The sequence below is a fragment of the Carassius carassius genome, chromosome 42 (assembly GCF_963082965.1).
Source record: "Carassius carassius chromosome 42, fCarCar2.1, whole genome shotgun sequence".
In the NCBI taxonomy this organism is placed as follows: domain Eukaryota; kingdom Metazoa; phylum Chordata; class Actinopteri; order Cypriniformes; family Cyprinidae; genus Carassius; species Carassius carassius.
Window position 1 is genome coordinate 21,855,540 of NC_081796.1, and position 26,547 is coordinate 21,882,086.

Here is a 26,547-nt window from a genome sequence, read left to right on the forward strand (position 1 = left end):
GTCTGTATTGAAGTAAGTTAGCCTAAAAATGTATTAGGGATTTACCTTATCCCTAACTAGCATGGTACTAGTGTGGCATTTATTCAAAATACAGTAATGAAAGGCTATCCATAGTTTTACTTGAGGTTACTAACTATATTCTAGCAGTATACTTAAATTATGGTTGCTAAAAACAGCTATGGTCCTTTTTCACAAGAGACTGCAGTGAAACATGTTGACACTTGGGAAGCTATCAGGAAGTGTCTGTAAGAATATTATGTATTAGTGATTCTGTTTGAGCCATGGCGTTTAGACAAAGGTGTTTCTGTTTGATCTGAGAGCTTCCATTGTTGATATGGTTTATATGTTTTTATTTTCCTTTGGTTTACTTCATCTGTTCATTAGAGATGAGGTTGTATCTGGCAGCGCTCACATTCAATTTAGGTCAATTCACTGACCTACTTTATACTGTACCATGATAATTACATGTGGCAGTCGTAACGAGACCAGCATTTCCAGATCATGAAGAGAGCTTTGTGTCTGTTTGTGTGGCGTCACACGTTCTTGATCTGGTGTGAAATTAATGGTTCGTTTAAAACATCCTCTTTAAATGTATAGCCATGGATAAAGCATTGCATGCCAGCTTTGGTTTGCTTAATGCAAGAGATGTAGGATGGTGTAGGGGAAGGGATGGGAGTTATTTGACCGGACTAATTTTCCAGAGTATTTTGGAGGATGGATAAAAGACCACAGGCAACAATTAAACTTGTTACGCCTTAAATTTGCATTCAACCCACAGTCTGTCATATTCGTGTATGGCTGTTGACTGTTCTCAGCTGACAGAGAAATCATTCTCACACCATATTTTTTTTTACTTTTATGACAGTAGTGATGAAGAAACACAGTATGAGGCACTCTCCAAGAATAGCATCCAATTCCAATTTTGCCATTTAAGATTTTGCCCTGTCCCACTTCAGTAGTCAAATATTTGACAGTATCCAACAATCAAATATGACATAGCATTATCATTTTGGCATAATCTCTTTTTATTTTTTGGAAAGTGCCAATACAAATGTGCTGCCAATTAATTATTGAAGAGACTCAGCAGTTTTAAATAGCAAATGTTTATTCAAACACTGATACAGCACTTTATTTTTTCATCTACCCAGTTACTGGAGTAAAACATAGCCATGTAACGATAGAAACAAACTGTATTCTCAGAGGTTACGTACATAAATAACAAAGTTTGACTTTTTTTTTTTGAGTCAGGTCACCGTAATATTAACTCTTAACATCACTGTAACAGGTTCGACTGGATTTATTCTTATCTAAACTGAACTGCACTTCAATGTGTCAATGACAGTTACAGAGTGCTACAGAGTAAAACGTTCCTCAGATAACACACACACTGCTACCAGCATGCTTAATGCATTTCTAAAATCATTAGCGCACATTTACGGGTATCCAAACAATCTCTTGACATGTTAGAGATAACATACAATATATTCTGGTGTGGCATTATCTATAAAGATTGACAACAAGTCATTTATATTTTGTATAAATAATCACATATGCAGCTGCTACACAAAGGCATAATTTACAAAAAGGAAACCAAAAATAAATGTGAAATATCAAACTAACATGCACTGGCTAAGGCTGTGCTAAAAGACTTTGTGGTTTATAAGAATACAGACTTCTATAGAAATGTTTCAAAACAGAATCTTCCCTTTAAAATACCCTTTGGCACATTAATTTACAGTTTATAAAAAGTTACACAGTAAATTAACATGGAACTAACTGCTGTAGTTTTTAATCTCTTTGTGAACAGTAAAGCCGTTGTAATTGTATTTATTGATTTATATTGATTTTGTGTGTGCGTGCATGTGTGTGTGTGTGTGTGGCTACACAAAAGTATATAATACATTTAATATGACTATTTGGCCTAAAAAGCTGGAGCTCACAGTGGTATAACCACAATTAGGAAACATGGAATATCGTTTTGCTACTAATGCAGCTAACCTTATTAAAATAACTGAAATCAAATCAGAATTATCTGTAGGAAACCAGTAAATTAATTATGTTTGCAAATAGTGCAAGATAGACATTAGGTGCAATAATAATGTTTTTTTTCCTTGATAATAATAGTTTTAAATAGACGTAACAAATCTCATAAGTATTTGTTGGTATTTGTACGTAAAGTGTAGTCATATTTTATTTTTCTCTTTTAGATACTGAAACATACTATATCATTGTATTTCTAAAACACAATCCTTTTATGTGTATTAAAATGTGCATGAATGTACATTTTATTTACAAATTCCTACAGATACAGCACATACGGTACGTAAAGTATTTGTATTGCAAGTAGTAACGTGAAGTGCGTGTTGTTTTATGACTATCATTTGCTACAGAGAATATCCTAAGCACTTATGGTCATAAGAAATTTAAAATGATGAGTAATTATTATAATTTTTTCTTAACTTGATGTTTTTTACATAATGTTCTCGGAATTGGGCAGCACCAAGTTTAAAAGTTATTTACAGAATACAAAAATAAAGGTTTCAGCTAGCATAGTTATTAGTGTATGAATAAGTGAAATTATGACTATATGGAAAATCTTTTAAGATATCTGAGATGTTAAATACTTAAATACAGTGTTGCAGTTCAGTCTTGGCACAGTCATAGTTCCAGCTTCACAGTGTTTCACTAAAGGTAAGACCATTTCCATGTGATATACTGTCATATGTTTACAATGTCATTTTCACAAAAGTAAATGAACTATGACCAAAACCTGGATTTTGTGCTTTTCTTACTTGTCATATAATTTTAAGTCAGTGAATCATCTCATGCATAACAAGCGATGCCATCGGAGATGTGTAAAACATAGCGTATGTGTCTATGTAACACCCAACCTCTTCTGGTTTCTTCATTTTTTGTTTTTGTTTTTGTTTAGATAATTACTGACTACTCTTTGAAAAATGGGGTGGTGGATGTTCCCTTGTAAAAAATATTCCTGGTATTGTCTGGACTGTTTCCTCTTTCAGGGATGAGGATCCTGGTTTTTCTGCGCAAGCTTGAATCGCTACTCTCAGGACCAGATTCTGTCATTTCCATGGGAGTGACCCGGATGGTGGAAATGGTCTGGTTGGGATGTTGGTCTCCACCTGCTGTAGATACAGTAGGGACAGTCGGCACTGCGACGACTTTAGGAGCGTTAGAGCCATTCTTTTTTCTGTCCATTGAACTGTTCCCATCCCTCACGGATTCTGAGCTCTCGGAGTCCTGATTCAAGTCGTTGAGCTCAAATGAATGTCTAAAGCTGCTTTGGGACTTCCATGTCCAGGAGCCACTTCCATCTATGGAGTGCGCATGCACCATGGGTCGGCCATTCTCTGGATGGGCTTCCACCCGAATGATGGCTCCAGTGCTGCCTTGACCTCCAGACTCCTCAGTTAGAGTGTTGTAGCGCTGCAGTGGTGCTGTGGAGCTGGTGTGGCTGCTGCTCTCAGAACTGGGAGAGCTTCCCTGCAGGAGACCTTGCTGTTTGGACATTGCAATGACCTGCATTATGCGTGGCTGGCCATTAGAGTTAGTCCTAACAATTGGTACCTCCCCACCATTCTCCGCAGTCCTCTCCATGCTTTTAAGCCATTTTTCACGGATGTTACTACTATTTGTCAAGCCACCCATGTTCTCCTGTGTCTCCTCTGGGATGTGCACCAACTGCGAGGAACCAGGTCGAGACTGGATGGTTATCCGAGCAGCGCCAGCAATTCCACTGGGGTTGCTTGGTAGTGTTGTACTTCCAGTGGCCATTTTTAGGTAAGGGGTTCCAGGTCCCTGATGTTCACCATTGATTCCCACAGCTGAAGGTTCAGAATTGCAGCGGATTTCCATGCTGTTTGGAGGAGACAGTCCTGGTCCGCCTTCCATGGCATGCAGGGAGTGTTTATGGTTCTCGTTCCTACTCTTCCATTGCATCAGCAGCTGCTTCGATCGACTCGAATCTACTGAGGAGGTGTGGATGGTGGCGTTGCGGAAGGCAGACTCATCCATGGCAGGTGTGTGCACTCTGGGCAAGGTATTGAAGGTCACCATGTTCTCCTTGTGTGGAGGACTGCAGGTGATGACATCCACATCTCCACTTGGTCTTTTCAGGCTGCTAAGAGATCCAGCCTGGTGGTATTTGGTGTTGCGACGCAGTATACCCTCGGAGCATGAAGATGAGAGGCCATCGCTGCCACTGCAACTCTTGGCAGGTAGGTGGTGACCTTGCTGGCAAAGGTCAGCCATAGTTCGATGAGAATCCTGAACGTGAATCTGACTTGTATGTTTCTGTTTGCTCGGTTGGAAGTTTCCTACAGCAAACAAACCCTGGATGGACAAAACACAATATTTTCTATATATTTCCTAACATACTTTATAATAAGGGCTTTGGTAACACAGTTGACATGTTCTTGGTTTAACATTTTTTTTAGTCCTGGAACCACTAGTTCTGTCAACTTGTCCGATTTTATGGTTAGGCTTAGAGCCTGAGTTTGGACCATTCCTTCTGGTTTTAGAGGAATGTTAGAGCTTGGCATACAATTATTTGGTGAGAATGTTACTCCAGCACCAACAAAGGTCTGATCCAGGAACATGTCCTAGTTGGCTAAATTGTAGTCTCCCTGTTTCATGTTGTAAACATGCAAGTAGACTACATTTCCAAGACCCTTTGTATCATGAAATTGCTTTAAAATGCTATTAAATATATCATAAACGAATTATATTCATCTCACTAGGTAAACAGCGATGCCCCCTCCAAGAAGGAAGCCCAGGTAAACGTCAACAGCATGGTTCTTGTGCTGAATAATACGGGTTAGACCACATATGATGGCACAGATGATGAAGGAGAACACTAGAAGAGGCTTCAGCAGTTTGGATGAGTCTGTTAGTGTGCTGTTGAAATACATCTGCACAAGAAAAAGACAATCAATATATGCTGTAATGTTTCCAAGCCAAAGCCAAATCAGGTAGTGAGCCACAGCCATAACATTTGCAATGAGAAAAATTCATACACACTTTGATAATTAGAATAATATTCAAACATTGGTTCACAATCTGTCAGCTTATATAATGTGCACATAGTTTATGATGTCAAGAGCAGAGAAAAATGTAAAGCCGCAAATTGTTGCATTCCCACCCTTCAATGGACAAATACATTCAAATATACTAAAAACAGAAATGCAGCTCAAAGGGGCTAACACTCTATTCCACTACATTGACAAGCTCCAATAAACTGCATGATGTTGCTGCACAAATTACAGTGGAGAGCTGCTCTCTTTTTATCCACACATCAGGGTCAGTTTTGCACAGAAGGTGACATTTTTTGAATCTTTCTAACAGCACAGTGAAAAGTGCCTAAATACTTCTGAATGACTGACTTTTACTCACCGAGACATACACAGCAGCAAAGGATGCCAGCGTTGCATGCTGTGACGGGAAGGATTTTCTGAAATAAATGAAAAGCAATTCTGATCAACTCTGTTATCAAAGGAGAGAAAGAATACAGCAGACACATTTGAAATACGCATTTGAAAGTCCACACCTCTTTTCTTAATGCATATGCTATACTAAGTTAATTTGCGGTGTTTAGTGCATTGCCATGCAGTTTTGATAGGGTGGGTTTTATTTTTTTATTTTTGCTGTGTGGTTGCTAGGATCGCTATAGGGTTGTTGTTAGGAGTGTTTCTTAGTGCGTTGCTATGTGGTTACTATAGGGTGCTAAGGGTGATTTCTAGTGTGTTGCTATGTGGTTGCTGTAGTATGTTAGGAGTGGTTTCTAGTGCATTCATTGCTTTGTGGTTTCTATAGGGGGTTGTGGTGGTTTTTAGCGTATTGCTATGCAGTTGCTATATGGTGTTATGGGTTGTTTTTAGTTTGTTGCTGTGCAGTTACTATAGGGTATCAGGTGGTTTCTAGTGGGTTGCTATGCGGTTGTCTTATTAGTCTATTAGGGGTGGTTTTAAGTGCTTTGCTGTGCAGTCTGACATGTTTATTATTATATATTTCACTTGAATGGTATAAGTTGCACTGAGTAAATACAGCTGGATAAAGCAAAAAGCTGTGTCCGTCTTTGTTTCAGGATGCAAAGCATCAAAATCTGATTATTTTAAGGGGTGGAGAGGGGGTCTTTTCTATACCCACTATATATTGGGAGACTCCCATGGTGAGCTGAATCTGTTGAACCTAATGCTGTGTCTGCATCTTCTCAGAGGATAAACAAACATTAACAGTGGCATCATAAGCAGGAAACCATCACAGATATCACTGCTACAGCAGCATACACTATATTATCTCTGACATACAGTAAATAAAAGGTTCCAGAGAAAAGATTATCTACACTTTCAGAACTTGAGGCATCAAATTATACTTGCTGGTCTAGAACAAGTCCAACTCCGTCTGACTGCGAGTTCCTGGATCATCACAACAGTGAATCTCTCCAGACAGAGCTGGAGTTATAAACGGGGTAAATGGTATTTGTGTCAGTGTACTGTATGTATGCTCAGAAATTCATAAGCCAGTTCAGTACTCCATTATTTAGTGAATCTACACTAGCAGAAAAATGGTCCACAGCCTCATCCGTTCTCTTGAAAACCAACCTTATTAAAAAGTACATCAGAAGCTATTCCTTTAATCTACAGCCTCTATTCTTAGGTTTGCACTGAGGCTTGGCTCTGATCCATGCAGTCTCTTGTGCCTGTATATCTTTCGCACGAATCCCTGAGTATCAGGAGTTCACACTTGACTAATATTTAAAGATTTTTTTACCAACTTGTCTGTTTCAGGGGGTGTTAAGATAATCATAACTGTGGCACTGTTAATCCAACAGAGATCTAGGTCTCCGTTCGCCATGAATCAGAGCCGTACCTGCCGGCGTTGATGATAGCGGCATCAGATCCTGAGCAGATGTCCTCCAGGATGAAGAAGCTGTCATCACAGGAGGTATTGAGGTGAGTGTAGTTGGGCTTGCAGACAGTCAGGAAGTAGGGGGCGGGGTAACCTGTCGACAACTGGATGATGTCGGTAATCAAAGCCGTGGCGCATAAGCCAAACACATGAACGCCTGAAAGGAAAAAGACATTGAATTTACACTGTATACAGTGATAACTGATATTTATTTTAATGTAAGTTGATAACCAATATATTGGCTGATTTAATATACCAATTTATGTTTTTTGTGAAAACTTCAAAAGGGAAAAACTTGTAAGATTTAAAAAAAATAAAAAGAAATTAAAACTTTTATTCAGCAAGGATGCATTAAATTGATCAAATTGGACAGTAAAGACTGTTACAAAAGAGTTCTACTTTAAATAAACGCTCCTTTAAACTTTATCAAAGGATCCTGGAAAAATGTTTCTAAAAATATTTTCAACCTTGACTGTGAAAAGAACCATTATTATAATTGACCACCAATAATGAATGATATTAATTAAACGCCAAATCAGCATATTATAATGATTTCTTAGGTATCACATAACACTGAAGACTGAGTAATCAAGAATAAATTATATTTGAAAATATGTAATTTTATGTAAAGGTAAATATTATAATAGAAAACATTTTTTTTATGATTGTAATAAAATGTCACAATATTACTGCTTTTACTGTATTTTTAATCAAATAAATGCAGACTTGGTGAGCATAAGAGACATGCTCCTACTCAAATGACCACAAATATTTAGCCATTTTATCATCAGGAACATATACATACATGTTCTGAGAGTTACACTTTTGTGCAATTTTTTGTGCATGTAATGAGTCATCAAAGGTAGCTTGGTGAATATTCTTCAGAATATCTTCTTTTGTGTTCAGTGGAAAAATTGCTTTGGAGCAACAAGAGAGTTAAGTACTGTACATAGTGACAGAATTTTATTTGTATCAGTTTAGCACATTTTTAAAATCCTTCCACAGAGTTCTGGACAAAATAATGCACATTCCATGGGGGCCTAAAGGTAACGAAATAAAGGAGTGAACAAAAGACATCTACAAGAAATGTGACCTACCCACAAACCTGACACCTCGTCGGACGAAAGAGTTAAAGTTGCAGCCGGCAGCGTTGATGTCAGCTTCAGCTCCTCCTCTGCAGTGCGCTCGGGACAGACAGCAGAACAGAATCCCCTCTCCGATCATGATCTGTGAACATGCAACACACCAGGTCAGAGGTGGAAGTAGATCAAATGTTTAGGATGTCTCTCCTCTCAAATTGCACTCGACAGTTTCACACTAACTCTTCAGGAGTTTCTTTTTACTGTATAGTAAAGCTCTAGATGCCTTTAAACAGAATTGCCATAATGTCCTTATCTACTGGTAAATGCACAATTTTGATAAGCCATAATGCAATCAGCTCTCACTTGGGCTGAGAGAGCAGTCGTTTTGATCATTGCACACTTATGTATTAATGCCCATCTTAAGCAGGGCTGTCAGTGTGCATCAAAGACACATCCATCCTTAATCTGCTCCAGATCTGTCCCCGGCGTTTCACCTCCCTGTCTTCTGAAAATCACACACCCACTGACTTCTGCACAAACATCAGGGCTGTGAAGTGCTGCTTTCATGGAGATGAATCATTTCAGCTAAAATGGTCACAAGCTTTATTTGGGTCCTTGGGCTTTCACTTCATACCTTATGTAACCTCCATCACTTAACCAGACTGTAGGCATAGTTAAGTCTGAGCGTTTTGATTTAAAATGTACTTAAATACTTTATATGTAAAATCATTTCTTCCAAAATGATATTTAATTAATATATAATATAGTCATTATATTTTTTAATAATTGTATAATAGTATAAAGAATAATTTTGTAAATAATATAAATATATATTTATTATTTATATATAAATATATTAAATACAATATATAAATAATAGAAACAAATATCTAAAATATTTATTATAATAAATGAATTACTATAAATGAAACAAACAATATAAATAAACAAATTACTACATTATGAATAATTCATATATATACACACACACATATATATAATTACCAAATTCAATAATATAAGAGCACATTATACTGTATATAACTTCTGTTTATGCGTGTATTTATTATTTTATTATTTTTCACTTGAACACAATTAGGACTTTTGAGCTCAGTGTGCCACAAGTGAAATGTCTGGTTACATGAGACTAGCTTTGCACTGACTGCTCTTCTGTTTAGTTTTTTTTTTTTGCTCCATATAGAACATACAGACTCAACAGCCGGCAATCTTCTCTTCTATATTGCATAGGTCGCTAGGTGAGGAGTTTAAATCCCAGTGGGATCATGGGATTGAAATCAGCTGTGCTCCACACTCCGGCCTAGTGGGGGAAGTGCTAAGGACATGATCTAAACATTGGCAAGACCTTGTGCCACACCGTGACCTGAATCAGATCCCAGGAAGCCTGCAGATTCCACCATCCCATCCCATCTGACCAGTTCGGGCTCTCAGATGCTCATATTATATCATGACACCTGGAGGAATCACAGGACGTCTCGGTGCCTGTGGTCACTTCCTGCCTGATGCTAAATCTGGCCTATGTAGGTAAACAGATTGTAGCCCAAAAATGGGCTAAAGAAAGGACAGAGAGGATCATTACCTGAGAGCCAAAATGTGATAAGATGCAAATGTGTTCCGAGCTCTCTATGCCTGCAACTTAAAGTCAATTATTTAATCACTGTTAAATAATTCTGCAGAGAAAAGTACACTGGGTGTCTTTGAAATGCTAGCCATTTTACTCGTTCAATCAATGCTTTCTGTTTCTTTTTCCTCTAGGAATGAAAAATCACATTGTTTGCAAGTTTTTGTCCAAAAAAAAAAAAAGATTTCACACTTCTATTTTAATTTTAGAAGAGAACATCACAAACTGCTCAGATTTGCAAAAGAATGTCCGAGATTTCACTATGAACTCAAACTTTTTTTTCATGAAATTCTCCCAAGGATTGATCATTGATAAATACTAGTTTTATAGATCTATATCTATGTTCCAGCAAGTTTTATGAAAGTAAATTTAAGACTTAAATGTGAAATTTAAGATCTTTTAACACCAATTAAAGGGTTGATCTGCTTTTTTCAAAAGCTTGATTGTGTTCATGGGGTGCAGTGTAACGTGTTCATGCTTCATGCTTTCCATTCTCGTCAAAACGGTCTGTTGAGTTCCTGGTTCTATGAAGCCCCTCCCTCAGAAATACACAATGTGTTTTGATTGGTTAGTGGGCTCAGTGTTTTTGTAATTTGCTAACCGCCAAGTGCACATTGTCTGGAAACGACACGCACCTTTACCATTATGGGTAGTTGATTGTTCCCAGGGGAGGGGTTTATGAAAACATCGGGGTTAGTAATGTCACAAACCCATGAAGAAACTTGTTGTAGTCCCTACCAGCCTTTTTTGTAGTCCTTAAACAGCAATTTCTTTAAAGGGTTCACATGATGCGATTTCAATTTTTCCTTTCTCTTTGGAGTAGAAAGAAGAGAAAGTAAAGAAGATCTGTAAAGTTGCAAAGGCTGAAGTCTCAAATCCAAAGAGATATTCTTTATCAAAGTTAAGACTCTGCCATGCCCCCTTAAAACAGCTCATTCAAACATGTGCCATGTCTATGTCACGATGTGGAAATATTTGCATAATGTCGCCCAAATGTTCATGCAAAGAAAGAAGGCGTGGTTTGAGTAAGCACAGTTAGCGTTGAAGCAGTTATGTCAGGGAGATCTAGATGAAAGCAAAAGCACTTTATTTGGCAATAGGAATCTTTAAGATTACTTACAACAGAACAGCAATGCATTTTATGGACAACCGTTTCGTGAACCTAGGAGAGGAGGTAAAAAATGCTTTGCTATGACAATCTGTACTATATACTGTAAGTATGTATTGTTATTAGTTTAAGCTGTCTTAACTGTCCGTGGCTTGTGTTCTGCAAACACATACGAGCTTCATCACTGTGTCTGTCAAACGACTCTGTTCCTCTTTAGGGCTTGATCTGATGGTAAATCTAAGGACATTATTAACAGTCTTTACATTTATTTAGAAAGATGAAGCTCGCGATTATGGAAAGTCCTTGGCGTGTTCGGCCAATCACAATGGACTGGGTTGGTTGGCCAATCAGAGCCGAAGGAGGGACTTTGTAGAAAACGACGCATTTGAGAGAGGCGGGGCATAGAGGAACTACAATAATGTACAGAATTTTGAAAAATAATGTGTTTTTTGAACATGTCTACATATTCAGTTACACTAAATACACAAAATGATGATCTTTAAAAAAAGCATCATATGATATCCTTCCTTTGCATTGAACTCTAAGCGTCGTAACTTTGCAGACGTTGTTTATGCTCCAGCAGCAACATTACACACTAACTAAAGTTCCATAATCAATCACCCCTTTAAAGAAAATTTAAGGAATAAATTAAAGGGAACACAATATGTCAATAGGTTCTCTAAATGTAAATGTCTAACACGAGTTGTATTAGCAATACTTTCAAACTAATCTCATTTCCTTTTAAATTTACACAAAAAAGCTTAATATAGAAATAATGCTTAAGCTATGTTCCAAGCATTTTTTATCTTGTTTACCAGTGAAATGTCAAAAATTGAGATTATAATAAAGATTATAGTTAAAATATAAACATATCTGTTGTTTTAAGCATAAACTGACTTAATTTTGTTCAATTTCTCTACAAAAAAAAGACAGCATATATTCATTCTTAAATTCAAGTAAATGCATTTTGATTTAAACATGTTTAGATATTTGTACTGCCATGACCATATAAATTTAAGATTTTCTACTCAAATGTAAGGCCTAATTAAATTTTTGTAGAAGGACAAATTCAGAGTTTTTAGGACTTGCAGAAACACTTCCAAAAAAATAATAATAATTTTAAAGTAAGTCTGACATGAAGTTACTTTTGACACTTATGAAACATAAACCTCCTACGTGATTTAATAAGACTAATACAGTTTCCCTCTGGGTAAATTTAGATAAAGATTTGATTTATTGCTTTGATTGCATTAGATACTTGTTAATATGATACATTTAATCTAATATAAATGTTTTTAGTTTTTTTAGCCTTAAGATAAAATTTGAGTGCTCATCTTATGAAATCTAAAAAAATAATGACATGCAATGACATGCTTGATAAATGTTTATGACCTTAATATAAAAATGCCTGGGGTATGTTTAGAAAATTTTCCAAGTGTAAAGATGATCTCAGTCTGTTTATTTCGTCTTTAGAGTAGAGTAACTATCATCTACAAATACTTTAAGTTCAGAGGATCAGAGAGACGAGAACCACAACCAACTCATTACTGTGAAGTGCCCATTAGCGTTTGCAAAACCATTTAACCATCCTGTCATTTCTGAGACAACAGCGTAATCTGCCCTAAGAACTGAAATAATATGACTTTCCGTACGAGTGAACAACCAAACTGTCATAAATCCATAGTAATGCCTGCAGCGAAACTGCACTCATCTGCTCCACGACTGGCAGTTAAACGGAGGAAACCTTGCTTGGTAGAAGAAGAGAAAAGCAAATTCACTATGTCATTATGGCATCCTCGGAGCAGCTGTTCTGGCAGCATTGTGATGCACCAAAGGTGTCATAAAGTTGAGAAGAGAAAGATGCTATCTGACAGCTCACTGCTCATGGAGTAGTGTGAGGAAAAACTGTGTATTTGAGCTATTCATGCACAAACTTTCTTTTCTGTAGTGTTTCAGATGAGGCCAGCTGGTGTGTGTCAGCTGTGATAATAGACCACAGGCTAACTCTATGAATTTACTCAAGTAGGACACACTCCTGCATTCGCATCCTAGTTGGCCCTGGATCAACATTCCTGTCATTGAGAGTTTAGTTTTTTTTTATGCATTTAGCAGCAAGTAAAATGAATATTTAAGAGCATAACATAATATTCCACTTTTAGCTTTGATGTATGTCTATGAAATGATCAGAAAGTAGAAACTTTCATGTTTTCTGTACTCCAATTCTCAGAGACTTTTTTGTTATAAAATATTTACATAAATGTTTACAAACACTATTGTTCAAAAATTTGGGCTTAATAAGATTTTTTTTTAAATCCTTATCAAGGCTGCATTTATTTGATCAAAAATACAGTAAAAACGGTAATATTCTGAAGTATTATTATAAATTTTAAATAACGTTTCTATTTCAATAAATTAAAACAATTTTTTTTTTCAGTGATGGCAAAGCTGAATTTTCAAGATCACTCCAGTCTTCAGTGATCTTTCAGATATTAGTCTGACAAGCTGATTTGTTGCTCAATAAATATTTATTTATTATTATTAAAGTTAAAAACAATGTTGAAAAAAAGAACTGCTGCCTAATATTATTGGGGAGACAATAATATATTTGCTTGGGTGAATCATAAGTGCCTGAATACACACAAGTCATGACACATTTTCACCTTCAATATACAGTATGCAGGTTAACATTAACAAGAGGCCAGCGGTGTGTGCCCTATCCAATATACAGTATCCAAAAGCAGAAGTACACCTTGCACTTTGTATATGTGTGTGTAGCAGTAGAGGGTTAGACTGACCGTAATAGCAGGAGCTGCGAAAGCGAGGCTGAGGAGCATGAGGAAGGGAATGACCTCATGCGTGGGTTCGATATAAGGCAGACTCAGACTGCGGTCGTGACAGCTGAAACCCCAGCGGACCGGTTTGAATATATCCGTCCACTCCAGAAAATACACGCTGACCATAGATGAGACCAGGAGTGGAAGCTGATAGAGAGAAGGAAACATCACATAACTCTTCAACAAACATTTTCAAAGATTTATACTGTCCACATAACAGGTCCCTACAGTCAGCCAGTCATTATCACAAAATACACAGAGACAGGGCAGTACCTACAAGAGAAATAAAATCCTTGGTATAAGAAAGCCATATAATGATTTCAGACCATGTTTATGAGATGATATCTGAAGGCCTGTGAGCTACTAATACAAACCAATGGAGTTAGATTCACAGAACTGCAGAAAAGCTATAGATGGACTCACACTAACATTAAAGAGAAAGCTCTCTTTATATTATGAAATTCATGGTGGGAAAAAAATGATGCGATTTGAGCTGGGGGTAAATTGGTGTGCTTTAACACACCTTTTTTTCTATAGTATTCCAGTATTATCTTAAGATGGACAATGCCGATTATTTTTATGTTTAACATTACACTGAAATGTTGTATATATGCATTAAAAAAGAAAGCAATTGTTAAGCTACACATTGCACACTTGATTGTGAATACCTGTCATTTCAAATGTGATTTCCTCTTATGAAAATTTTTTTTTTTTTTAGTGGATGTGTATATGTGTACAGGATCATCTAGTATTTTTATGACAGATTGTTTTGTCATGTTTATCACTGTAAGTCAGTAATTAAGAGCTCCCAGCTGAAGTTTTTTACAGTAGAGTGATCGGGTCAGTTTGCGGGCATTTGATATGCAGATGGTTGCAGCAAGCAGCTGCCGTTTTGTGCTGATTCTACAGAGTTGCGCTGTGGCCCACTGATAACTACTGACCCATATTTTTTCCCAAACCACTGGCACTTGGGACAGACACTAGAGGTTTAAAGAGTAGTTGAGCATCGGCAGGACCATCAAAGAGAATCACAAGACATGATTAAACCCAACCAAAACCTATTTGCTTTGAATGCAGATTACATGCATTTCAGATGATTGTTGTAAATAAATCTGTTTGAAATATTTTTTTCTGAACATTTTCCTGTGCCTTTATATAAAGAAGTAAAGTGGTGGTACCAAGGTACATTGATGGTATCAGGTTATACACACACACGCACACAAAATTGTAGTAAGTTAATTGTGAAGTTTTGAAGTAGAAAGATTGAAATTGTATTTTCTTGTGATACTTTTTCCATTTTTCAAAAATCTTTTTTTTTTTTACAGTGTATACTGTATGTAGAATATTGAATGACATTTGATTGTCCAGTTTAATTTAATACAAGAAATATACCAACTTTCCTGGATCTAATCAAGTTCTACTGATTTCTTCTAACTGAATATCCATTTTCAGTCAGAAATACATTATGTTATGTAAGTTAAATGGGTTGTGAATGCAATTTCATGTTGACTTGAAGATTATCCCATTAAGAAGAAGAGGTGACACTGAGGTCTTAATAATTGATGGCTATAAATGGGGAGGATAGAATTTCTTAGTGGCTATTTTCAGATCTATGTGGGACAGGCACCGTCCCAGCAGGTCCAGATGGTGTCCGGATGGAAAAGGACCCGTTAGGATAAGAGCATTGCCCCTCATGAGGAGATGTGGAGGTTTCTGTGACCTGATGAAACTTCAGTGATATCTTCAGAAGCACAGCCGTTTCTGCTGAGAACATGCCTCGTATCTCTTTAAAACCCTCAAATATGGTAATCCTGATCTTTTTTGGTATTTGACCAACAATTTTGCAAAGCTCACAGAAAAACAGCAAATGGAGGAATTAATAAATGTATGAAAATGTCCAATTCAGCACAGCATTGCATAATGTATGAGTGCATGCTTAGATCTTCGTTCTAAGTACTAGATCACGTGTGTCGGTGTATGCATGTGTGTATAAAAGCTGCTCTGCCTCTATTCTTTATGTCACACTGACCTACATATATTCCACTAACCCTATCATGATGCATGGAGAGCAGAGCATCTCAGGAAGAGAGCTGAGAGAAGCACAGCTTCCCAGTGCTTAATCATGATGTAAACGTAAAAGCAATAAATATATGAGAAATTAATAATTTATTATTTTAAAGTTAATAATAAAGCTGGTGAAAGTCCTTTTTGTTCGCACACTTTGCTTGTAGAATGCAATAAAAAGTAAATACTAAGCTTCATATTTCATCTGCATCTTTAAAAGAGCCATAAACTGTCAAAAGTACAGTTAAATTATAACCAGCTATAATGAAAAAACATTATAAAAAATTACTATTAATCTATTTATCTATCTATATAATTATAGTTTAATTAAAATATGTTTCATTTAATTTTTATGATTTCTTTTCCTACTTTTTCAATGAATAAATAATGAAATTATAACACACACACACACACATATATGTGTATGCGTATATATATATATATATATATATATATATATATATATATATATATATATATATATATATATATATATATATATAATTTTATATGTTATTTAAAAAATAAAAATGTAAAAAATACAGTTTCATTTCATTTACTTTGTTACTTTGTCGACACCAGATACTTTTGTGAAAAAAAAAATAATAATAATAATTTGGGTGGCAAATAAAGCTTATATAGCTTTTAAAAATCTCGATTGTTTTTCCTAGACAACGAGATTCAATAGAGTAAAAAAATAAATAAAAATACAATAAAAAATTGATTTTCTTATGATTAGCCTACAATATGAACTCAAAAAATATCTCTGCAGTCATTTTTTTCTGTTTCATTTTTCCTAAGGAATTTAGCAGAACATCTGAGACCTTGATACTTTGAAACCTCAATAAATGAGAACTCCATGACCATGAGCAATTTTCTCAGGTTTAATTTATCACCATAGATAAATAGTCAAATATTTAGTAAATGTTCCATTCATTGATTCAGCTATGATTGTAACATGTAAATACTTAACCTGAGCATTAAAAATGGAATTGTCATCTCATTCTGATCTTCTAAGTTGTCACTTGTCAAATCAAACGTGCAAATGTAAACAGACGGTCCCTTACCTCCACGAAATAAAAGCATGGCAGCAGTGTCACGCTCTCTTTTATCATCCTCTCTTTCAGTCTTTCCCTCGCAGACATCGTATTTCTCTTCTTTAAACAAATGCCAATAACCTGTTGTGTCCTAAGCGTCCACCTTCATCCAGCAAAACAAGCCGTCTAGATCAGCTGCTGCTTGCTCCATTGAGATGCATGATGCACACAGAACGAACGGCACACACAATCTACACCCTTCACCATTAACACGCGCGGTTTGTGTTGCAGTGGAATATGAATATACAATTGCAACTGAATATACAGACAGAGAGGAAAATATTGCCGGCAAGATGACATCAGATTTTTCAGATGAGGGTCTTGCGTCCTGACGCACATGCGCACAAGCTGCGCATTCCTCCACTTATTAATAATGTCACGAATGTAGACGGTAACAGTTGTTCGGATACATTTATTATTTAATACCACAAAAAGGCATGTGTAGTGTACACATGCACACTAATAACATCTATATTAACAGTGCTAGAGAAAAATCACTTCACATAGCCTAAATTGCAATATGAAAGGAATTCCATGTTTCCATTGCTTTTTTTTTACTTATTGCTAGGACATAATACAACACAATGCATAGCAAAGCAAAGTAGTAGGCTACAACACACTGAAATACCTTAGAATAGCCTACAGTTCAATGGGATGCCATTCATTACAGAGCAATGCAATACAAAACTGTAAAATAAAATGTTATTAATGCTTGAAGTAGAGGAAGACGTGCAACATTGTAGCTAAATGTTTGCTAACTAGTCCAATTAAGTAACTTGGATTGCATATAGGCTATAGCCTAAATAATAGAGTATTCTTACTGTAAAGACTCACAGTAGTCCAACAAACACCGACGATTTTAATAAAATGTATCCTTTGATTTTCCGGTCATTATGGCAAAGCACATTCAGAGTCATAAAACTTCTGATCAAGATGTTGCAGTTTATTTTGCATCAAAGACACTGGGTTACTTCTATTTAAAATTAATTTCAGTGCCATCAATCTTTCAACAGCGTTTCTTATGTCAAGTAAAGAATCAAAACCCTACAGGTGTGCGTGTCCTAACATCAGAGAGGTGAAGTGACTGAACAGAGGCGGGCAGTGGACTGCGCCGGAAACTGAAGAAGCGCGTGCGCGGAGCGGGAACAGCAGCAGACTGAATGACTGAGGAAGCCATTCTCATAACCGTTGGTTTAATTATCTTGGAGACGAATTGTACTTTTTAAAGTTTAGTCAAACAAAACAGGCGCGAGCGGCGAACAGCTGAGAATAAGAAATGTATCTCCCTTCTCCAGCAGGGTCCTTTCTGATGCTGTTATAAAGTCAAAGTGGCAAAGGTAGGACTCGGTATTTCACTGTCACTGCATCATGCCATCTCTGCCTTATGCGCAGACAATCCTCTCAGAGACCAAGTATGCATATAATCATGTATATTTTGGTTATTTTAATGTATTATTTAAATGAATGTTAAACAATAATAATACACGTTATATTTATTTGCACATTATCTATATTATAGGTTTTGTCTCATTTATAGTAACAAGATGCTGAATTCATAAAAATCTGAATGTTGTGGAACATATTGGATTTTCTTTGGCTATTTTGACTAAAATTGGTAAAAAAGTTTATGTTTGTCATTAGTTCTGTGTGCAAACAGTAAGACAAACAAAATCTAAACATGGTTAAAAACATGTCCCGTATGTGGCAGTGTCACAAAGTTATCTAGTAATTGTACTGTACTTACTGTATGCAGAGCTGGATATCAATATCCAGTGTGGACAATCAGAGGATGCTGCTACCCTTCACGTGCCCCAAAAAGTACTTAAACACTTAAGACACACTTAAAAGGGTTCTTGAATTGCATTGCACAAAATATAGATAAAGTGGCATCTGGAAACAAATTATTCAAAATATTTTATTAGAGCTAACTTACTAATTTGATGGTCTGAAGGTGAATTAACGTTCTTCTCAAGTTCACACAGAGTCCTAGCAGAGTAACCACAGGTATAGATTATCACATTAACTGTGTACATGCTCCACTAACATTTCACAGCCAAGAAGTGTCCAAATAATTTTCTTTTTGACAGCATTGTTGTTTTATAATTTACAGTAGCAAATCTTTTGTTCGTGAAATGCACCTTTTTATATATATATATATATATATATATATATATATATATATATAATATACATGCATACATACACACATATATCTATGCAAAGACATTCAGACATGTTTGAATTATTTGTCCAAATATAGTATTTGTTTCTATATCAGAATCGATTTGGAGAAATTCAGCATTACATCACTTGTTCACCAATGGATCCTCTGCAGTGAATGGGTTCCGTCAGAGTGAGAGTCACAATAATCACAATAAGCCACACGACTCCAGTCCATCAGTTGACATCTTGTGAAGTGAAAAGATGCGTGTTTGTAAGACACAACTCCATCATTGAGGCATTTTAACTTTAAGAGAAAATACTTATCCATAATCCATATTAACACTTCCTTCAGCTAGTGAAAAATACCATCTCCTGTAGTCCAGTTACGTCTACCAACATTGTTTGGATCTGTTTTGGACAGTTTTTCTTTTAAATGGTGCTTGATCTGTGCATATTTGTATTCTGATTCAGACAAGAAGACTTTTTCACTGGACAAGGTAGTATTATGCATATAGGACTCCTATTTTAGATAGAAGCAGTGGTTTGAAGTTAAAACGTCTTCTCATTGGCTTTGTTTATTATAAACATGCAGCTTTTCACTTCATAAGATGTTAACTGTAGTTGTGTTGCTTATTTGTGGATTATTGTGATGTTTTTATCAGCTGTTTGGACTTTCATTCTGACGGCACCCATTCACTGCAGAGGATCCATTGGTGAGCAAGTGATGTAATGCTACATTTCTCCAAATCTGTTCTAATGAAGAAACAAATACTTTATTTGGACAAATGCAAACAAACTCTTTTACATCTTGAATGGCCTGAGGGTGAGTAAATTTTCATTTATGGGTGAACTATAAATATGTTTCAGAAGTCTTTTAACCCTTGAAACATGCTTTTGTTTTGTGGTGTTATCTGAAAGCAAGTACTCAAAGCAAATTCTGTCTGCATACTGTATGTCACTTCATCGGTTCTCTTATTTATTCTTTTTTTCTTTTTAATACAGCATTTTCCACAAGCTCAGGGATACTTTTTATTTATTACTCTCTTGAAATAGTGGCCTTGGTGGATACAACTTGCAAAATAAAATGTGCTTTTATAAACTTTTAGAAACCATGAAGTCTAATTTAAGTTTGTGCATTCTTATGGTTTTTCTCAAACTTTTTATCTAAAGATGTCAGGAAAATTAATCTTGCTACTTTGAGAAAATATCTCTGAAACTTTAGGATGTACCTATCTATTCTGAACACTGCAGGTGCGACCATCAAAAGATGATCACTAGTGCCATCCAGTGGTTCCTGCTGCTTATATTAAACCCACTGAGTTCACTTATCTTTCTTTCAGGTATCAAAGTTAATGGAAAAAATGACTGATTTTAAAAGTCGCAAGGAGTTCTACAAAGATCTCACCGTGGAGGTAAGAAACCAAATAAATGTCATATACACAGACCTGCATATTAATGACAAAGTTACTTTTTCATGACCTTGAAGCCAAGTGCTATTTGGGGGTTGCTTATGTTTTAATTGGTGTTGAGGGATGCTTTTTTGTGCTTCTGTAGTCAAAACACATTAAACTACCACAGTTCAAAAATTTGGGTTAATAAGATTTTTAAATCAGTCTTATTTAAAGAAGTCTCTTATGCTCACCAAGGCTTCATTCATTTATGATCAAAATTAAAGTAAAAATGGTATAGTATCATATTCGTATATTTTGAAATGTAATTTATTCCTGTGATGCTAAGTTGAATTTTCCGTATCATTATTCTAGTTTTCACTGTCACATGATTCTTCAGGAACCATCCTAAATAATGCGGATTACCTGCTCGAGAAACATTTTTCGATTACTATTCAGATTTCTTATCATTGTTGTGGAAACTTTTTTTGTCAGGATCATTTGAATAGAAAATTCAAAAGAAAAGCCTTTATTTTAAATATAAATATTTTGTACAATTATAAATGAGTTTACTGTCACTTTTGATCAATAACGTGTTGTTGCTGAATAAAAGTAATAATTTCTTTAAAAACAAAAAAGTATATATATTTTTTAAGCTTTACTTACCGTATTTAGCACTTTTCCCCAGCTCAAGAACACTTAAATTACTCAAATCGGGGGAAACTTGATGAGAAAGACTGATAATTTAGAAAGGTAATGTCACTTTAGCAAGTTCCTTTATGTCCAGGGCACAACAGATTATAGACCCCTTAATCGCCTACGTCACTGTGACGTCACCACTCTAGCTGGAGGCAAAACATAAGGCAGAACTCATAGCAGGTGCTCTAAAAGTTTGAGGTTTTGACTTTAAAATGTCTTCTTGTTGTGTTTTTGGCTGCCAGAATAGAAGGAACAGCACTTTTGTTTCAAAACTAAAGTTTTACCGGATCCCGGCAGACATTCCTTCACAGAAATCAAGAAGACAATTGTGGTTAAATGCAATACGAAGTACAGACTGGACGGAGATGATCATAAATAATGCTCGTGTTTGCAGTGCACACTTCATATCAGGTAAAACAATCTATGCAATTGAACGGGTGTGTTGGTTTTATCTAGTAAATCAGCAAGTTTGTGTTTTATAGGTGAAAAGTCGCCAACCTTCAGCGCACTAGCTAGTTTAAATGTTAAACAAACATACAGCGATAGATGTGTGTGGCATCCTTTGAATGGTCTCTTAAAATAATACACATTGCTAATCATAGTTAGCCCAGCGATAGGTTACATTAGAAAATAAGCCTTGACAAAATTCCCCATACCACCCAAAAGTAATTCATATGGCCGTATGGCATACGGGTCAGGTAGCCTCCTTCCATCCGCGAGAGTTAATTTAAAAGAAAAAAGCTGTCACGGTCCCGCAGAGTCAGGGACTGTACATATTCGGACAGTTCCGAACCTTCTTCTGCATCCATGTTTAATAAATCCCTCCTAAAACGTGCTAGCTTACGCTTGTCAACATTGCATCCGCGCCTCTTTTTGCCTCCAGCTAAGCCCCGCCCACCCGGAGACGTTGGAATGTTTACAAACTTTTAAGGGGTCTATATGTGCCCCAGTTTAAAACATTTGAGCAATATAAATAATTAAGCTTGTCTTAACAGCTGTACTATGCATTTTACTTGTGTTAATGCAGTACATCATGGAAAAAAGTGCCTTCAGAGGTACAAAAGCTTGTCATTGTGCCAGTACCCTCAAAGGTACACCTTTGTACATTTTCTGCCATTAAAAGTTGCATTTTACTACTTTAAGAATGAATACAAGTACTGTACTGTACATGAATAGTTCAGCCCAAAATTTAGATTTGCTGAAAATTTACTCACTCTCAGGCCATTCAAGATGTAAATTAGATTTTTTTTTTTCAGCTGAACAGATTTGGAGAAATTTAGCATTACATCACTTGCTCACCAATGGATCCTCTGCAGTGAATGGGTGCCGTAAGATTGAGAATCCAAACAGATGATCAAAACATCCCAATAATCCACAAGTAATCCACACGACTCCAGTCCATCAATTAAGTGAAAAGCTGTATTTTTGTAAAAAATAAATCCCATTCACTGCAGAGGAGTCATTGGTGAGCAAGTAATGTAATGTTAAGTTTCTCCAAATCTGTTCAGATGAAGAAATAAACTCATCTACATCTTGGATGATGCCTGAGGGTGAGTACAATTTCAGCAAACTTTCATTTTTCGGTGAAAAATGAATGAAAAATTTCGGTGAATGAAATTCCTTTTAGCTACTAATATAACTTATTTTTTTTAGTAGACAAGGCACAAAAGTGATTGACAAGCTAATTATATACTTTTTGACACATTTTGTCTTACAGTAAATTACAGATGTATATCAATAAGTTTCTGGATTGAGCTGAGGAAGAGAGTCGCCTACACAGTAGCGCTCAGCTGCAGAGGGGGGTGTTATATAGGAGGTATTTAACTTTCCACTGCAGTACTGATGTGTGTGGGCCAGACTAACATTCACTGAGATCCTTGTGCCTCCACGGATTTCTACATCAATGCTTTAACAACCAGAGATGCAGTACTACTCATCCCTCAGAAATAAAAACAGAAACTCTTCTTAGCACAGTAATTCACTGATGTATTGCAAAAATACTGCATATTTGGCCATGACAGAGGCTTTTCTAGAGGTGAATTAGGAAGATTTAATGCATTCAAGTGGCTCTTTGTGTTAATGCACTTATGCAAGTCACACATTCCCCTGCATATATCTGTAAAGATTGTTATTCAGGAAAACCGATGCATGGTACTGAATGCATACAGGTATTGAATTATTTATAGTGGTCGACTGATATTGGTTTGTTGACAGCCAATGCCGATATCTTGGAAAGCAGTGGGGCCGATATCATTTTTTATTATTATTAATATTTAAGAAATTTGAAATCATTTGACGATGGATTAAAAAATAAGAGTAAAAAAAAAACCATACTTGAAATGACACAGTATTTTTCACAAATAAATATTAAATAAAAATATAATTAAAAAGGAAGTAAACACTATATATAAAGCCATGGTAACACCAATTTTAGTAATGATGCAGAAAATTCAGCTTTGGATCATAGGAATAAATAACATTTTAAAATATGTTGCAATAGAACATTTTCAGATTATTACTGTTTTTGTACTGCATTTCTGTGCCCCAAACCTTTGGTCAGTGTGTATATGTGTGTGTGTGTGTGTGTGTGTGTGTGTGTGTGTGTGTGTGTGTTAATCTCAAGAGACCCTGATCAATTTTTAATTACTTTTTGGGTGGTAGAGGTTTGCAAAGTCATTTTTCACTCACCAAGCTTGTCAGTGGCCTCTTGAGAACTTAATATCATGCATGGAGCATTGCAAAAAATCTTAATTCCCTCCACGATGCAGCAGTGTTTACTGCTGTCTGAAGGGATCACAGTTATGAGAGACTCTGCTGAATTTGCTTTTGTTGTTAGCCTGTAATGAAATGCTTGGTCATCGCTCCCCATGGGCCCCTCCTCATTAATCTGAAGGACTGAGGCTGGCACAGAGCAGCAGGAATGAAACGGGTGTTTGCTGTGCCATGGCAATCAGCAACACGGCTGTCTGCACATATTTGCAAGTGCTCCGAAATGCCTTGTTGAGATCTGTCCGGTAATGAGATCACAGAGGGCTCCGGTTTGAAATATCAATTCTAAGAAGGTAGAGTGCTTGACAGCATTTCTGTTCTGGGTGGCACCTCTTTTCAAGCAGAATGTAGGTTTTTGTGATGCAGGAACAGACTCTGCATGAATTAAAAGAGTTGTTCAGTCTGTTGTTGGGGAAGAAATTTGAAACACATGCTTAAATAGTTAAATTACAGCTACTCATATTTATATGTTTTGGGTGGTTAATATAGGTGGTTGCAAAAGTGTTTATTATATTATATTATTGTTTTATTTATTATTTATCCATTTTCTGCATGCATGTTAAATAAGGCTTCTATAATGCACCTGATAACTTGCTTTATCATGGATTTGTGGTTTATATTTTAGTCTCTGTAGTGAATGGCAAGGTTCTTATTTTAAGGGCCACTAGGTGGCACTTCCTTTCTGCAGTAGTGTGACACCATTGAGGCAAGCGCATGGCTCCATATTTAATTTCTGTTTCCTTTTAATGGCAAGAGATGTCAACTGAAGAATTCTTTCAACATCCAGTGATGCCTTAAGCATGGACAGACTGTAACTTATTGATCCAGTGAGCCCCAATACACTAATGATACACCGCTGGCACTCAAATCATTGCACTTATATGACATTACGTTATACTGTGGAGTTCAAAACTGCTGGGAAACTTACAGTATTTGAACATTATGGGTTTAGTGCAAACATTTATGCTTTTCATTTTAATGCTAGTAATATTAAAAGTTTAAAGCAGCATAATATACTGTACAGTCAACTGGTAATTTTGAAGTAAACCCATAAGAATCCACTGTGTCCTGATCAAGTGTCTGGGTTTAATTTGCAGTAATGAGTGGCTTGCTCAATGTTATGCCTTATGTAACTGTCTAGCAGTGACACAAATTTGACATCCTTTAAATGATCTAATTAATTAAAAACTAGATGAAAGATGTAAATTAATGTAACGATTAAATTAATGTTTGGAGGTGCAAGCTCTGATCACATTCTGCCAAACTGAACAACACTACCTAATTAATTGTTTGCTTAGATTTTGTTCATAATTAACAAACATAGCATGCAAAAAATATCTGAACATAATGCTTGACTTGGCAAAGTCTGATTCCATGAAATGCTAAAAAATATCAGTTTTTGGAGGTGTAGTGCATGCTGCCATTTTACCAGATTCATAGGGTAGTTCATACAAAAATGAAAATTCTGTCAACATTTACTCACCCTCATGTTATTCCAAATGCATTTCTTCAAATGGAATCAAATGGTTACAACATTCTCCAAAATATCTTATTTTATGTTCCACAGAAGAAAGAAAGTCAGGTTTGAAATGACATGAGGGTGATGACAGAGTTTTTATTTTTGGGTGGACTATCCCTTTAACAAAAAAAAAACAGATATAAAAGAACTTAACATATCAAAAGTCCTATTAAATCAAAGGATACATTACATTTATCTACATCTAATGCAAAAGGGTGGACTCATAAAACCTTACTGAACAAAACAGAGAGAGAGAGAGAGATGTTTACAGTAGAAAAGCCCTGCCTCCTATGCCTTATTTCCTGAATGATCTGCATTTAATATTGAGTTTAATGCTTCATTACACCCACGCCTTTATATGGAAAAAGTGGCATGATTAAAGTGCTCTGTCAAGCATCTGTCTTAAAGTTGTTTAAAAGAATCATGAGCTGTATGAATAAGTGATGGAACAGCCGCTAAGCAAGCAGCGCCACACTGTTAGAGGGAGAGAGAGGGTTATTATTCTTTATACTCACCTAAAACATTCATATACTATAGTTGGCTTTGATACTGAGTTTCCTCCTGCAAGCTTAAAAGAGACCAGACTTTCTCATATCTTCACTTATTTACAAAAAGAGGAAACATCCAGACATAGCAACAGTATGCACAAGATGTATATATTCGGTGTATATATATATATATATATTCTCCTCCACCCAGCCGGTCTTCTCACCGGTCCTCTCGCAGCCAATCTTCCCACCGGTCCTCACGCAGCTGATCTTTGCGTCGCCTGCATTCCGCCATTCGGATCCCTCGGTCCCATGAGCATTCTCACGCAGGTTCGCCATCTGGGATTTCACTGGGCCGGGCTCTGTCACGCGTCCGCTCTCCGCCGCCCTCGAGGGATTCTGTCCGCGATCTCCATGTATCTCTCAGGCACGGAAGTCGGCGCGACCGCTCTCCTCGCCAACAGCATCGACAACCATCCTCAATTGTCGGCAATACTCGACAAAACACTCTCGGCAAGTCAGCCGGATCAGAGTTTGATATCAAGCACTGGACCGTAGCTCAACTCCAGCGCGCTTTCAAGGATAAAGGCATTCATTTCAACTGCTCTGATAACAAATTACAACTATTTCAACTTAACACTCCACCCACCAACACCGCGCCAAATGCAAACTCGGAGGCCTCGGATGTTCCAGTATCCTCACGGAATTCCTCCGTCGTCACTTGTGACGTCACCACACAGCCTCGTGAACGATCTCAAGCCGCAGCCGCA

General features: G+C 36.4%; 2 protein-coding genes across 3 annotated transcripts in view; one reads left to right on the top strand and one right to left on the bottom strand.

Annotated features, from left to right (window-relative positions):
- Nucleotides 1-1,087: 1,087 nt before the first annotated feature.
- Nucleotides 1,088-17,076, bottom strand: LOC132124191 (phospholipid phosphatase-related protein type 4-like). Its single transcript, XM_059535091.1, has 7 exons — nucleotides 16,722-17,076; nucleotides 13,552-13,737; nucleotides 8,025-8,154; nucleotides 6,889-7,084; nucleotides 5,413-5,470; nucleotides 4,758-4,931; nucleotides 1,088-4,353 (listed from the first exon to the last, which is right to left on the bottom strand). Exons 1-7 carry the CDS (start codon nucleotides 16,797-16,799, stop codon nucleotides 2,944-2,946), a joined length of 2,232 nt encoding a protein of 743 aa, XP_059391074.1. The 5' UTR covers nucleotides 16,800-17,076; the 3' UTR covers nucleotides 1,088-2,943.
- Nucleotides 17,077-20,258: 3,182 nt separating this feature from the next.
- Nucleotides 20,259-26,547, top strand: part of LOC132124205 (phospholipid phosphatase-related protein type 5-like) — a 54,502-nt gene continuing 48,213 nt past the window's right edge. Inside the window, exon 1 of one of the 2 annotated variants that reach the window (XM_059535117.1) lies at nucleotides 20,259-20,326. In XM_059535117.1, the coding sequence (XP_059391100.1) occupies nucleotides 20,267-20,326 (60 nt within the window). In that variant the 5' untranslated portion in view covers nucleotides 20,259-20,266. The remainder of the gene's footprint in view (nucleotides 20,327-26,547) is intronic. The other variant, XM_059535115.1, reaches the window with a different exon arrangement.